Source organism: Podarcis pityusensis, assembly GCF_964106645.2.
Source record: "Podarcis pityusensis genome assembly, chromosome: 15".
Lineage (NCBI taxonomy): Eukaryota > Metazoa > Chordata > Lepidosauria > Squamata > Lacertidae > Podarcis > Podarcis pityusensis.
The window spans coordinates 5809146-5823511 of NC_138040.1; the positions used below are offsets into that span (position 1 = coordinate 5809146).

Sequence of the window (14366 nt, forward strand, 5' to 3'; positions counted from 1 at the left end):
GAAAGTGAGCAAGTTTTAATTTAAACCTATTTTTAGGCATCATAACTGAAGCCGTAGGGGAAAGAACGTTGAAAGTTCTTGAGATGGAGGAGAATCGCACACCAGTTCACGAAAAAAGTTCTGCAAACGTTTCACCAGACCTATTAGAGAGAGAGGGTTTGGGGAACTGGGTGACTGTTTGTTTTTGAAGCAATGTCTCACAATTTTCTGAGATATTCCAAGAGAACAGAGATGGTTGATGGGGCAGCCTATTTGGGGAACCAAGACCTGAAGGGTTGGGGGTTTTTTTCACAGACGCACACAAATTCATGACAACATTTTGAATTGATGTAGGTGAAGAGTTTGTCCACGAAGTTGCTCCCATTTGCAGTATTTGTGATGATCAGACAATGTTTGTAGGTTTGCAAGAAGTTCTGTGAGGAGTATTGTTGGAAATATTGTGAAAATGGAAAAGGGGAGATGACAAGTTAAGAGAGGTAAAGACAATATAAAATTAAGTAATGCATAAAAAGAGGTTAAGACGGAAGATCATCGGAGGTGCTGATGGAAGTCCAAAAAAAAGTTGCTCCCATTTGCAGCTTCCTTTGCAGATTTTGCACATGCAATTTTTATCTGACTAAGACTAAGCAACTGAGACATGCCAGAAGAAGAAGAGGTGCCTTTGCAAGTAAGTCTGCATATACACCATACATAAAAGCAAATTCTCCCCACCAAATGGACCCTGTGAACTGTAGTTTACCCCTTGCAGAAAAGCCGGCTGACTGATGAGGCAGTACAAAAGGCGATGCCCCCACCTGCCCCACCACTTCCACTGCCACTGGAACGGCCCCCTCTTGCTAGTGAGAGTGAGGCCTTCCAATATGCCCTGTTGCTGGTCATCTTCCCTGCCCCTGAGGCGGAGAAGCAACAAAGCCTTGCAGAACGCCCTGGCTCTTGCTGAGCTTGAATGAAGAAGCATTTCAGTGGTGGTGCCTCTAGGGGGTGCCACCAGGGGGGTTACATTCCCATTTCACGTTAGGTGGTGAAATGGGGAGGGCTGCCCCTGCTTCACAGACTGCAATTCGCAGCACCCTTCTCAAACAACAGTTCCCAGGATTCTGGGGCAGGGGAGATGTGCTTTAAATGCATGTTGTGTATGCACCCAAAGCAAAAGGAATAGGGATCTTATTTTGGGAGGGGGCTAGTGGGCAACCAGAAGATGCTTTCTGGGCTGGATGTAGCCTGAGGGTTCCCTGCCCGTGAACTAAGATACACGTATTTGTAAGAAGTGCACAAATCTCATTTTATTTTAAGGAAGTGATCTTCGCTGCAAGTCCTGGGACTTTGCTGGAGCTAAAATCTTGTTTCAGCCAGCATCTGGCCCTGGCTGCCTCATGGGCTTGCAAAGAGGATAAAATAAGCAAAGACCTACATACGCTCCCCCTGAGCTTCTTTGAGGACGGATGAAATCCAAATGCAACAAGGCAGGATGCCAACCACCCTTTCTAGGTGCCTTGACTGCAAAGCTGGAGTGCTCCCTCCTCAGATTCAAACTTCCAAACCAGCCTCCGATTTCACTGGGTAACTGTTTGGCACCGAGAGGAGCCTTTACACAGACATTCCTGTTTTTAAATTACGGGGCAGTGGCAGAGTTACTCGGATCCGACACTGGAGAACTGTGAACAAAAAGCTTATTCATCGTGGTTAATTCCCTTCTCCTGGGTGATCCACCCAAAGTGGGGTGGGGAAGAACAGCCCCCCCCCCCAATTTGCCATTTCCAAGGCATTTCACAACTAGACACTTCTTTAAAAACATTATGAACCGCAGATCCTTCATGGCTGAACACTGGAGTCTCCCATCAAGAACTACCACAGATGGATGGCTTGTAACGCAATGGCAGTGGGTTTCTATTAATTACACACACATGATTAAAGGTAGTAATAAAGTTCAGCTTTAAACACCAGGGTGTTTTTTTAAATAAAAAAATATATTTTCCTGTTGAAATGGCTTCTTTGCCAAACATTAGCACGTCCATAAATGTCCTGCAGTTGAAACAGGCTGTTAATGTTAACAGCTTCCAAGGTACTTTATTAATAAACTGACTCCGGAAAACATTCCAAGTGTGATTTTCACAAAAGCTCACTTCAAACAAAAAATTAAACCTCCATATGTTTAACTGAAGTCGCATTATCTTCTTTCCAGACTCCTTGGATGGGGACCCTGTGGCCCTCCAGATGTTGGACTGCAATTCCCAGAATCTGCAATCTGCTGGCCATACTAGATGCTGGGAACTGTAGCTCATTAGCATCTTTGAGGGTTAGCAGCATGCATTCCCCATCTCTGCTGTACATGTTGGAACACACGAAACTGCCCAACACCCAGTCAGGTCATTGGTCCATCTAGTCCACCCTGTTCTTTCGCTGCAAGTGTGTATGTGAGTGTGCATAAGATCAGTGTGTAAGAAAAGCTCAAATGAAGACAGGCATTGTTTTAGGGAGGTGGAGACAAAATACACTCATTTTTGATGAGTTCTGTGGCATACATTATTTTGATATAGTTCAATTATTTTTAACTATTTTCTGTTATGTGTTTTTAGCTTTTTGTATTTTATCTGCCTGGTTTTAATTTGTGAAAGCTGCCTTGAGTCTGGGAAAAGATGGGATATAAATACAGGTGATGATGGTGGTGGTGGTGATACCAGTGTAAGACAAGGGGCAGTGGTTTTAATGGGTTATGTTGTTGTTGTTGAAATTTAAATCCTGCCTTCCTCTCAAAGAAGTCTAGGGCAGGCGTAGGCAAACTCGGCCCTCCAGATGTTTTGGGACTACAACTCCCATCATTCCTAGCTATCAGGAGCAGTAGTCAGGGATGATGGGAACTGTAGTCCCAAAACATCTGGAGGGCAGAGTTTGCTTATGCCTGGTCTAGGGTAACAAGCACACCAAACAGCTGTAAAACAATGAAAACAGCTAAAGACAATTATATCCAATGTTAGTCATACTCAGAGAAGATCCACTGAAATTAATGGACTTGACTAATTTAGGCCCATCCATTTCAATAGGCCTACTCTGAGTAGAACATTAATGGATACATCCCTCACCTTTTCTCTCTCTTGTCCAAATTAAGGTTTTTCCAGACTCATCATGCAGTAAGAGAGCTGCAATGAACAGCCTATTGGCGCCTCTTCTCTCTCAGTCTGTTATGCCACAGCAATGTTCCCATTAAGCCCAATTCCATCTTAAATGCTCCCTAGAGAGCCTCCTTCTATGCCCATGACCCTGACATGCTTATCTGATAGTGGTGACAGCTGAATGGGCTGGGTGCAGGGAGGTGATGTTTCAAATGCCCCTGAATGTCATCATGGGAAAATAAAATGGCAGCTCCCAGTGCTGGTTGGACAGTTAGAAAGGATAAGTTTCAAGGGGCAGGCTTCATGGCTAGGCCTCTCCAAGGTGCTGGAACCCCAACAGTTTCAAAAGGTGATGTCTGCTGACTCCAGGGCCTAGAAATAATTATGGGTGTAATCCAACTAAGTTCTACTAAATGTAGACCCATTGAAATTACTGGGTCTGTGTTAGTCACAGGCATTCCCTTCTGAGAATGACTAATGTTTGCTACACCATAGTTTTAGAAGCCTGAATAAAAGCACCTCTTAACTGAAACAGTGTGGATGACATATTATTCAGGTCTGTAGAGGCCTTGCTGAGGATGATCAGGGATTCCCAGCATTAACATTTCTTTCACAGCAAGATTCCAAAATGTATCCCTATGCAGACAAGCAAACACCACCATGAGGAAGGCTCAGCTACTTTTCCTGCTCCTTAAACATCCCAATTGCTACTGCACATAACATCACTAAATACTTCCTGAATTTCTGAGAAAGCAATTAGTTTCAGGGTCTTTGCAGGGGGGGGGGGCACATTTCAAATAACTCAAGTTTGATTTTATGCATTTTTAATCTCTTATATTCCTCTGCTCAACATATTTTCAAGCTGTTCAATGAGTTTTCTTCATGATCTGCCCCCCCCCCAACTTGCCTCCTCTTCTCGATGCTGCTTCTCCAAGCTTGTGCTAAAAAGCAGTTTCAGCAGATGTTCCTTCATTTAGGGTTGGGGTTGGGGGGGGGGGGAAGGGTTTTCCTTCAATTTGCAAATCTTGTAATCTAAGGCCCCAAAGTTAGCTGAAGCAGCAATGAATCCAGCATCACAAAGTCTGCCAGGAGACACAATCTGTTTTCCATTTGTGCATCAAGGCTGCATCCTTTTCAGTGGTTGGAATAGGAGGGGGCAATGCCAGCAGGAGCACATGATGCAAGGGGAACCGAGCAGGCTCCATTAGACCCTTTTCAGAGGTTGGGGGGGGGTCTGTGTGGAAAAAATGTCAAGGCAAGGATCAAGCCGGAGTGTGATGTAGAGCGCTATTATGACTCCATGGAGTACTGGAACTGGCCCCTGAGCCTACTGGAGGGGGTAGGCAGTAGGAACCTTTGCAATCTCTGAAAAGAAACAAACACCCTGGGAACATGCAATATCCTTGACAGGGGTGGGGAAATTTCTTCAGCCCAAGGGCCAGATTCCTTCCTAGGAAACCTTCCAGGGGCCACATGCGGGGCCAGAGGCAAAAGAAGACATAGTAACAAATGCAAATTTCACCTTTCTGCACATGGGCTAGTTTCCACACGTTCATGCATCTTTCTGTTCTCCATCCAGGCAAGCAAGAAGCATTATCAGAGTTCAAGGACACACTCAAGCCAGGCAAAAACACTCAAGGAGGGTTCAAAGCAGGGCTGGCGAGGGGTGTGGCCTGAGAGAGTCCCAAGGTCCTGACAGAGATGCCTGGAGAGCCACACTGGGCCCAAGGAACTGAGGTGTCCCATCCCTGTCCTAGGTTGAACTCCAGCCACATAGGGGTGGAGAGCACATACTAAACATGTCATATATAAAGCAAAAAAAAAGTAGCTGCATTGACCCATAAGAAAAAAACCCAACACCTAAATGAAGGCAATGCCTTGATTAGGCTGACCTTGTTGCACAGGGGACAAGCTGCTGAAAGCTAGGAACTGGGGAGAAATATGATTCAGTGTGCAGAAAATGCACTTTACAAAACAATATGAGAACTGAAACACAAACATCCTTTGAAGTAAGCACTTTTCTGAATTTTGCAATGTGATCCTCCAGCCAAGTAATATGCGGGAAAATGTCTATAAAGTGTATAAAAACGTCCATACAAATGCATATGTTAGTTAAATTAACACAAAATTGCATTAATTTAGGATGGGGCTGCTTTGCAAAAATGTGTATACACATACAAATGAGTTAATATTAGAAGAAAATTGCATTAAAATGCTGGTGGATTTTCACGAGCAGAAATGGGGAGAAGGGCTGTTGTGCAGAGATCCTGCGTGCATGCTGTCCATAGGCATCAGGTTGGCTACTGTGAGAAGAGGATGCTGGACTTGATGATCTTTGGTATATGAGCAATGCCATTGTAATCTATGGTAACAAAGCTCTGCCTGTTCTCTTTCACCACTGGCTCTTGCCACCATCAGCGTGCGGCCCCCGGAAGGTGGCTCCTGGGGGAATGCGGCCCCCGTGCCTCGCATAGGCCCTTCACTAGGTGCCCAATCATCCTTAAGAGGCGCTCGCCCTCCTCAAGAGTCCCACCAAAAGGCAAGTGATGGAACAGAAAGCAGCTGTTCCAGGAACTGTGAGAGACAGTTAAACAGTATATTAACATGTTTGTAAATAAGCCCTTCTCGTGCAGTAGATTGGAATGTGTGCAGAATTCTCATCGTTTAAACCAGAAACTCTTACCCCCCCTCCAATCGAGAGACGCCTGCCACAGTCGCATGTCTCACAGTATATGCCGCTTCCGCCCCCGTAAATGTAGCACACACACGAAAAAGACAACCATGTATAGGCCTGAGAGTTGACTATGAGTCACCTTTAATACAGGCTGGCTCCTTGCCTTACGCCCACACAACTCACAGCTTGGAGCCTGGATTTACAAGGACAAAAAGGAAGGGAACTCCATTTAAAAAAAATGCCATGAAATGCTGGCTGAGGCACTTACTAATACCCAAGGATCAATGTTGCTACTTACTATTTTAATTTGTTCGGTGCTAAAAAAATGGAAGTGGGCTCTGATCCACAAAAAAAGCTTATGGCATACTAAATTTGCCCTTACTATATTCCACATGCAAAAGTCAACCCAACTGGCAGCACATGAACCTTACTTCAGTCCTGGTGATGGAATATGCCCCAGCATCACAGTTAAGAGCAGCACTCTAGCAAGGCAGATTGTGCGGCCCACGCAGCCCTGTTCACTCCTGACCCCTCAGGACCTGCTGCCTGAAGCAGTTGTCTTACTTGCTGCATAACGCTAGGGCCGGCTCAAAAAGGAATAACAATACCTCTTTTTCCACATGCATGGGCTTCTTTGGATTGAGAGAGAACGGTAATTTAATATTGGGGGTGGGCAGAAAAGAGAACACGCAGCATATAAATTGCAAGGACACAACAGCTCACTTGGAATGCGTACAAAATGACAAGGAACACTTAATCTGCAGGTTACCAAATGGGGCCTCATGCAGCAGCTCTGTGTGAAGGCATTTTACGAGGAACAGAAGAGACTGGAGGACCTTTGTTTGTTTTCTTGCTTGAGAAATGTAGCACATGTACTGACTCACTAATCTCAGGTCAGCACAAAACTAACCACTGCTGGTGCAAGGGCAGGAAGTGAAGCACCATTTGCAATCCTCCTCTCACGCAACTGGGTTACACTAGGTCAGTTCTGCAGGCTGAAGCAGAGGCCCTTGAGCAAAAGGTGGAAGAAATGTTGTATGCTGCCCTCTTTTGCTTTCCTCCCTCCAAATTGGTGGAGCTTTCAGATCTCTGACCTTCAAAATATTAGCTGGGGCAGCTCAATGAGATGATCAGCGAGATTTCCTGAGAGACAGCTTGACAGACACCAACAGCAACTACTCTTCACCTGCAGCAGAGATGGGGAACCTGTGACCCTTCAGAAGTTGCCGGACTACAACTCCCATTGTCCTGAACATTGCCCATGCAGGCTGGTGCTGATGAGAGTTAGAATCCAACAATGTCCGGAGAGCCTGGCGCATACAACCACAGGGTTCAACTCCATGCAGATAATGGCCAACAAACCTAGCCAGAGCACCATGCAAACCAAACATGCCCCAGATCCTTTGCAACACACTGAGTTTCAATAGCAGATGTTCCTTAGCTGTTCAGTTGACAGGAAAAGAATGCTAAGAAGAGCTTTCTGGATCACACCAATGTCCTATTAAGTCCAGCATTCTGTTCTCACAGTGGTCAACTAGATTCCCCCAATGGGAAGCCTGCAAGCAGGAACTGAGTGCATCAGTGCTCTTCCCACTTGTGACTCCCAGCAACTAGTACTCAGAGCTATGCTGCCTCCAACAGTGGAGGCGCAACACAGCCAGCATGGCTAGAAGCCATGGATAACCTTATGCTCCATTAATATTCCTCCTTTTTAGGCCTTCCAAGTTGGGGGCCACGATTACCTCTTGTGGGAGCAAATTCCACAGTATAACTACGTGGTGTGTGAAAAAAGCCTTTCCTTTTATCTGTTCTGAATTTTCCAACATCCAACTTCATTTTATGTCCCCAAGTTCTAGCAATATATGAGCGGTAGAAAAATGTCTCCCTGTCCATTTTCTCCATGCCATGAATAATTCTACACACGTCTGTCATGCCCCATCTTAACTCTCCTATTCTCTAAGCAGAAAAGGGCAACCAAATGTTCAAGCACCTCCCCCATGAGAAATGGTTGCAACAAGGCCCCCAAAACCCAGCCGATGGGCTAGAATTTCAGCACTCTCTCAACTTTTTTTCTTTAAACCCACATTTCTAGTCCTCATGATGTGGCTCCCAGAAGGGCATGAAAGGATGTGGGCAATACATAATTATGCAATGCCTACCAAAGCTAGAGGAGACTGTAAAGAGGACTTTACGGTCAGATGCAACCTAGCTCCTTGCTCTAACCCATTGCAGAAGAAGAAGAAGAAACCAAATAATAAAGGCGGAGCACATAATTAGGAATGACTGCAGCTCAACTACCCTTGACGCATAATCTTCCCCTGCCTTGCCCCCACTAAGCACAAAATATGCAGGCTCAACTATGGTCTTGACATCCCCATTTGCCCCTGGGCTGACTTCCAAACGCTTCTTGGGTTACCTTGGAGGATGGGACTGGATGTAAGTTATGGAGAGAAGTCCCTGCAGACAACCGCAAAGCGGCATTCGTGGCCCCCTAAGTACGTGCAGACCTTTTGACCAAAAAGGCTGCTTGTGGGATTATAAACATCCTGACAAGCGTATAATCTCCAGTGTAAACAGCGTTGGGAGTTGTAAACATATCCTAAAGGACGATCAGTTAACAGCCTCTCTCCCCCCAACCCAAAGCAGCTAAAACACAATAGGCGCCATCCACCAGGCACATCTTAAGAGCAAGCCTGGTGGGAGTGGAATGAGAGATTTGGAAGATGTGCAACTCCGTGTCTCATTGGTTAAGCTGTGTGCAGGCTGCAATTCCACAGAATACAGCGGTACCTCGGGTTACAGACGCTTCAGGTTACAGACTCCGCTAACCCAGAAATAGTAACTTTGCTTCAGGATGAGAATAGAAATTGTGCGGCGGTGGCAGTGGGAGGCCTCATTAGCTAAAGTGGTACCTCAGGTTAAGAACAGTTTCAGGTTAAGAACAGACCTCCATAATGAATTAAGTTCTTAACCTGAGGTACCACTGCAGTAGGAAAACTGCAGAATGTGGTACTGGCCACAGAATCCAGCTTTTTCTTTCCTTTTTTGTTTGTTAAAAGGAAGGAGGGGGAAAATCCACCCGTTGCTACAATTGGCTATTAAACTGTTCTTTGTTTTATAGTCTTAGAAACAACATAGCAAGGATTTGCTATACACTTTGGATTGGATTCAGATAAATTACTCATGACTTAAAGCCACTGATTTCAGTGGGAACAAGTTCAACTACAGACTCGCCAACACTTCTGCTTGTCCTAAGCTTGAAAGCCAAGTCCAAGAGGCTTTCTGCTTGACCCACACTTTCAAGGTCCCCTTGCCCCGCTCCTTTCCCAGGGGAAACCTGCTCTTTAGCTCAAAACACACAGCAATCCACAGAAAACTCAATTGCTATTTGTGCCAATTGAGCACTAAAGAGCAGTTTTCCCTGGGGCAAAGCAGCAGGGACAAGAGGAAGCATGAATAAACCCCAAATTAGTCTAGACTGAAGCCATTAAATACAAATATACTGGCCTCTCAGATAAACTTTGGTCCATTAATTTCAATGGGTCTAAGTCTGAGTACAACATAGTTGGTCAGATGCAACCTGCTGTGTCTGAAAGCTGAGGGAGCAAGGAGTATTTGGGGGCAGGGGAGAAGACACCTGCTATCCTTTGGAGATGTTACTATTGATGAATCATAGAGAAAATTAATATCCAAGAATCAACTAAGAAATTAACAGAAGATGGAGGAAGAAGCAGGCTCTGAATTGGGTCTTTAAAGTGTCACATAGCTCTGTTCTGTTTTGTTGCAATCAGCGCTAACACAGCTACCCATCTGGAACCAGTCAACTTACCCAGAAGATCCAATGCTTTTACACACAGCAAGGAGAGGCCTCTTCTCAGCAAAGTTATCACTCTTCTGAGGACCTGAATAGAGTAAAACAAAAACAAAACAAAAATCCAAAATGACTTCTTCATTTGAATAATATTTTGGTTTTACATTTTTTTTGCCAGTGCTTGAAATAGAGGCCTGTCCTCTGCAAATTATGGCTTCACCAGTCGCAATACCTGCATACACAACAGTAGGTACCTCCAGATGGTCACTTTTGTTGTGGGAGAGATTCAAGGGCATACCGAAATTTTATGTCTGCACAGTTAAAGTGGATTAAATGGTTCTTGTCACCCAAATCAAAACATTTTTTTGCGGTTTGGAAAGCGACGAGCAAATGGTTCAAAAAGTGTGGAATGAACAAATGGTTAGCGGGAAGACGTGTAAAACACCCCACAAGCAAATCAGGACAGATGCAGGCCGAACGCTCGGTTTCATATTTTCTAAACAAATCTGAACTAATGTTCAAGGAAGGGCCCTCCAGGAGCCCTCTTCATTGTGCATTCCTGACGATTTGTGCTCCTGATAGCTTCAGGGCAGTTATATACGACCCTGCTTTCAATACAATTTGCAGATGCAAAAGTTTCAGGATGGACATACTGCTTCCATTCCAATGGGTGCATGTCCTGTAGCTTCCTGCTGAAAACCTGTAACTTTTCATAGCACAAATGTCCCAGGCAATGGTGCTATCTGTTCCTCTTTTTGTTACACTTTAGCACAATAATACCTCTCCAGAAACCAATAATACAGTAACACTGAGGAAGTGTAACAGAACAACTAATAAAGCAAAATTACGTGGGGATGGCCCAGTATAGAGCCACCATTAATGCACTATTTTGGGCCAATGATGTGCTGCAGAACACACAAACCCCAAAAAACCAGTCTGGAAAGGTTCATAGTCTAACCATCCTGTAAACAAATCAGGATAAATGCCGTATAAAACAGTTGCCTGAAAGAACTCAATGTCCATCACAATGCAAGATCAACGTGACTATGAAGCAGGGAGGAAGGCACCTGCAAAGATAGTTTGCAATATTTGTGAAGATCCAACAATGGGTCACTTAAAGAAACTCAATTGACTATAGTGCTGAATGTTCTGTTTCCTATTCAGAAATTAAATAACCGAGGAACAACAAAATGAACAACCCTGTTCTAAAAAGTGAACTGCGGGGCCTTTAACAGTTGGTTTTGCCTCTCATTAGAATCCAGGTTATTTGATCAACAGAAAGTATTGTTGAAAAGCCATTCCATCAAAGCTTAATTCACAGTTTAACTGTGTACTTCTAAATGCATTAATCTGAAATAATCTGAAAAAGAAAAACCATTAACACAGGCAAACAGATTTTTCACTCAACAGTCCTCAAGAAGATTAAAGAGAATGGGTACAAATTTAAGTGCATAAAAGGTTTACCAATCATCTATGGAACTTCCCCTTCCTAATTATGTCTTGGTTTATTCTGCGTTTAATGACTCACAGACAGTTTCACCATCAACAAAGCCTTCTGCGAGTCACATTTGCATTATTTCAACCAACCTGTTGATAAACATTTAAAGCTCTTTTTAAAAATAAGATAAAAAAACAGCCACTTGCAACAGACCAGTTGCTTCAAATATTCTGTATACCAGAAAGAATCATCTTACAGAACAGAATATGGAAGAAATGTTAACATGGGCTACAACAGGCTTCTAATTAGACCTCTTCTAATACCAAGCTCAACAGTAAGATTTCAGGGCCTCTGAAACCAGCATGCTTGGGTGTCTGGGACTGGCAGAGCTCTGTAGAGTGTAGGGCAGAGGCAAGGGGGGGGCGGAGGCGGACCCAGGAGCAGGAGCCAGATATTTATGGGGTTCTGTGACACCCACAAGGCAGGAGCCAGGGCTGGAGGAAGGGGAAGAGTCTGAGCAGTCAGCGGCAGAGGAGGGGGAACAGGACATGCCAGAAGTGGAATGAGAGGCTGTTCAGGCGAAGGGTGGGCAAGCCGAAACCCCGACCTCCCATGCCCCACTGTCTCCTAGAACTAAAAGGGGCTTGAAGAGGCAAGCACAGTGGCAATTTCCATATAGGAGAAGTCTCAGGTTGTGTAAGCACACTCCATCTGACGAGGGTACATAAGCCCAGGATGTGTGTGGCCCCACTGTTGCTTCAACTGCTCTCCCAGGCACCAACCTGGAAAAGTTAATGCCAGCAACACAGTCGCAAGAATGTGTGTGTGTGTGTGTGTGTGTGTGTGTGTGTGCATATTCTGTGCACCTTAGCAGCTGCTGTAAATGCATGCTTTTGTCAATAAAGAATTTAACTGCTGACCGTTGTCCTCGACTGAGTGGGCGCAGGACACCGGGCAAACCCCAAGATTTGCAAAAGAACAACCCAAGAATTGAGCATGCTCCGTGGACACCAGGAGCCACATAAGGTTGACTCCAAGTTGCAGGTGGGGAATAAAACCAAAGAGGGGAAGAGGGAATCAAGACCTTCTGAAAACATTTCTAATTCACCAAGTGTCTTTAGAAAATTAATCTGATTCAGTATTGGTCATTTGTTCTGCATATTATTAGTTCATACATTTATGATGTTTTAACTGTTTTCTTGTTCACCATCTTGATTACATTATATATGTGTGTGTGGTTTGTAAATACTCTCATAAATAAATATAACCGAATCATGGAGCATAAATGTTTGAATTTTGAGGAATGAAAAGGCACCAGCAACCAAATGCTAAATCCATTTTAAAACAGACCCCCCCAAAAAAACACATGTTTTAGGTGGCATGTGAGACTGAACTCTCACATTTTAGAGACAGTAAAATTCAACAAAAACCACATATTCAGCTTCAGCAATAGATTTCAACAAATGTAGGTTTTTATTACTACAGGCGTCCCGCCACTTATGCAGGGGTTACAGAACCTACTTAATTAAGCCACAGCAAACAGAAAGGTGAATAATGTAGTTCTGGGCAGAATACGAACTGTGGCAGAAATGAAACAGTGCTGCATGAGCAAATGAAGGGCAAAATGAAAACGATGCCTTCTTACATTCCTCAGTGGGAGGTGGGTAGGATTAAATTCTTCTCAGTTATGGGTGGATTACATGGTTTGTTTGCTTGCTTTTGTGTGTGTGTGTGTGTGTGTGTGTGTGTGTGTTTGCTTCATATGTGCAACTTGCCACGCTACACCTGCCCTGTGCAACATGTTTAACAAAATGGCAAAAGACAATATGGGGGAGGGGTCCTCTCTCTCTCTCTCTCTCTCTCTCTCTCTCTCTCTCTCTCTTAAGCCCACAGCTCGGCAAATCCATCAAATCAAAAACTACCGAAATCCCGCTGCAAAGGCCTCTCTCTTAAACTCCTTTATTTCAAATCCTTTTAATTCTGTCATAACACTGTTGCATTTGATAGAATTTAACCCTCAACCCCCCGCCCCACACCCCCACACAAAAAAAGCAAAAGCAAAAGCTGAAGATCCCAATAAACCACACAATTAAAGTAATGAAATCTGTCTCCCCTGCCAATGAGGCGCCATCTCCTCCGCAATCCTGTTTAGAGGAATTTCGGGTTTTTTATATAAAAAGAAAGAAAATGGGAAAGGGGGGGGGGGGGAGTCTGTCATCATCCAGCCTATCTGAAACAAAGAAAAAACATAATGAAAGTTTCCATTAAGCAGAGGGAATTTCACAAGCTGTGTCAGACTGAGCCATTGTCAATTAAAAAATAAAAAGGCATGCATACAAAAGACAACCCAACGCTCAAAGCCTTGCCAAGAGTAGTGAAAAGGCATTTTCACACAGTTGGTTTGGCTTGGTACTTGCCTGGTCTACACATACAGTAACATGGAGGTGGGAACTGAGTGAACAGGGGACTTTGCCAATTTGAACCAGTGGTGCAAGTTAATATACAACCTAGAAACCTCTAGCTATTTTGGACTACAACGCCAATTGTGCTGGCTGGGGGTCGATGGGTGTTGTAGTCCAAAACAGCCAGAAAGCACCAGGTCAGCAAAGGCTGCTATACCACTTTTCTCCCAGGTAGGGAGGTAAGAGGGCATCATTTTCCTTTTTGCTCTGGGTTTGTTGCATGCAGTGCTGTTTCCGTTCCACTGCTGTGTGTCTTCTACCAAAAATGGCATTATTTGTCTCACCGTCCACAGTCACAAAATTACAAAACTTAGAAGGTTGATTACATAAATGATGCAAGTTACGTGGTCCTTACATTATTTCACCCCATTCATTTCATTGCAAAAGAATCTCAATGTAAGCGTGTTTGTGTGTGTAATCAATTACACTTTGTTTGGACTAACAGCAACAACAGTGAATACTGATCATATGATTTTGAAACCATGCCATTAACCATTTTTGCTCCTGCTTCTTAATTCTCTGACATCCTTTCTCCCACCTCTACTTGCTTGTAGGACAGATGCACCTCCACAGTTGCCTACTGCTGAAACCAGCACATGTTGCTGTTTGCTGTTTTATGGCCAGAGTGGCTCTTAACTTGATTCTTAACCCTTATCCTAATAAATAGCTTCAGAGAACTTATAAAAAAACTACATTTACTGAAATCTATTGTTGAAGCCGAATGTGTGAATCTATCACCAAACAATTTCACAGAGTGGGTCCCCAATTCTAGTCTTGTGAGGGAAATAAAGGGGGGGTGGAGTGTCCCCTTATATTGAAAGACAAAAGGGGGGGAACTAATCTCAGGATGCTGAAGGAAGAGGAATGCACT

The 14366-nt window shown here is 44.2% G+C and overlaps 1 protein-coding gene across 1 annotated transcript in view; it reads right to left on the bottom strand.

Moving 5' to 3' along the window:
* The window catches only part of BCAS3 (BCAS3 microtubule associated cell migration factor), a 476692-nt gene that overhangs the window by 440461 nt on the left and 21865 nt on the right, over nucleotides 1–14366 (bottom strand). The window contains exon 7 of the mRNA XM_080983313.1: nucleotides 9614–9686. Within this exon, the coding sequence (XP_080839439.1) occupies nucleotides 9614–9686 (73 nt within the window). The remainder of the gene's footprint in view (nucleotides 1–9613; nucleotides 9687–14366) is intronic.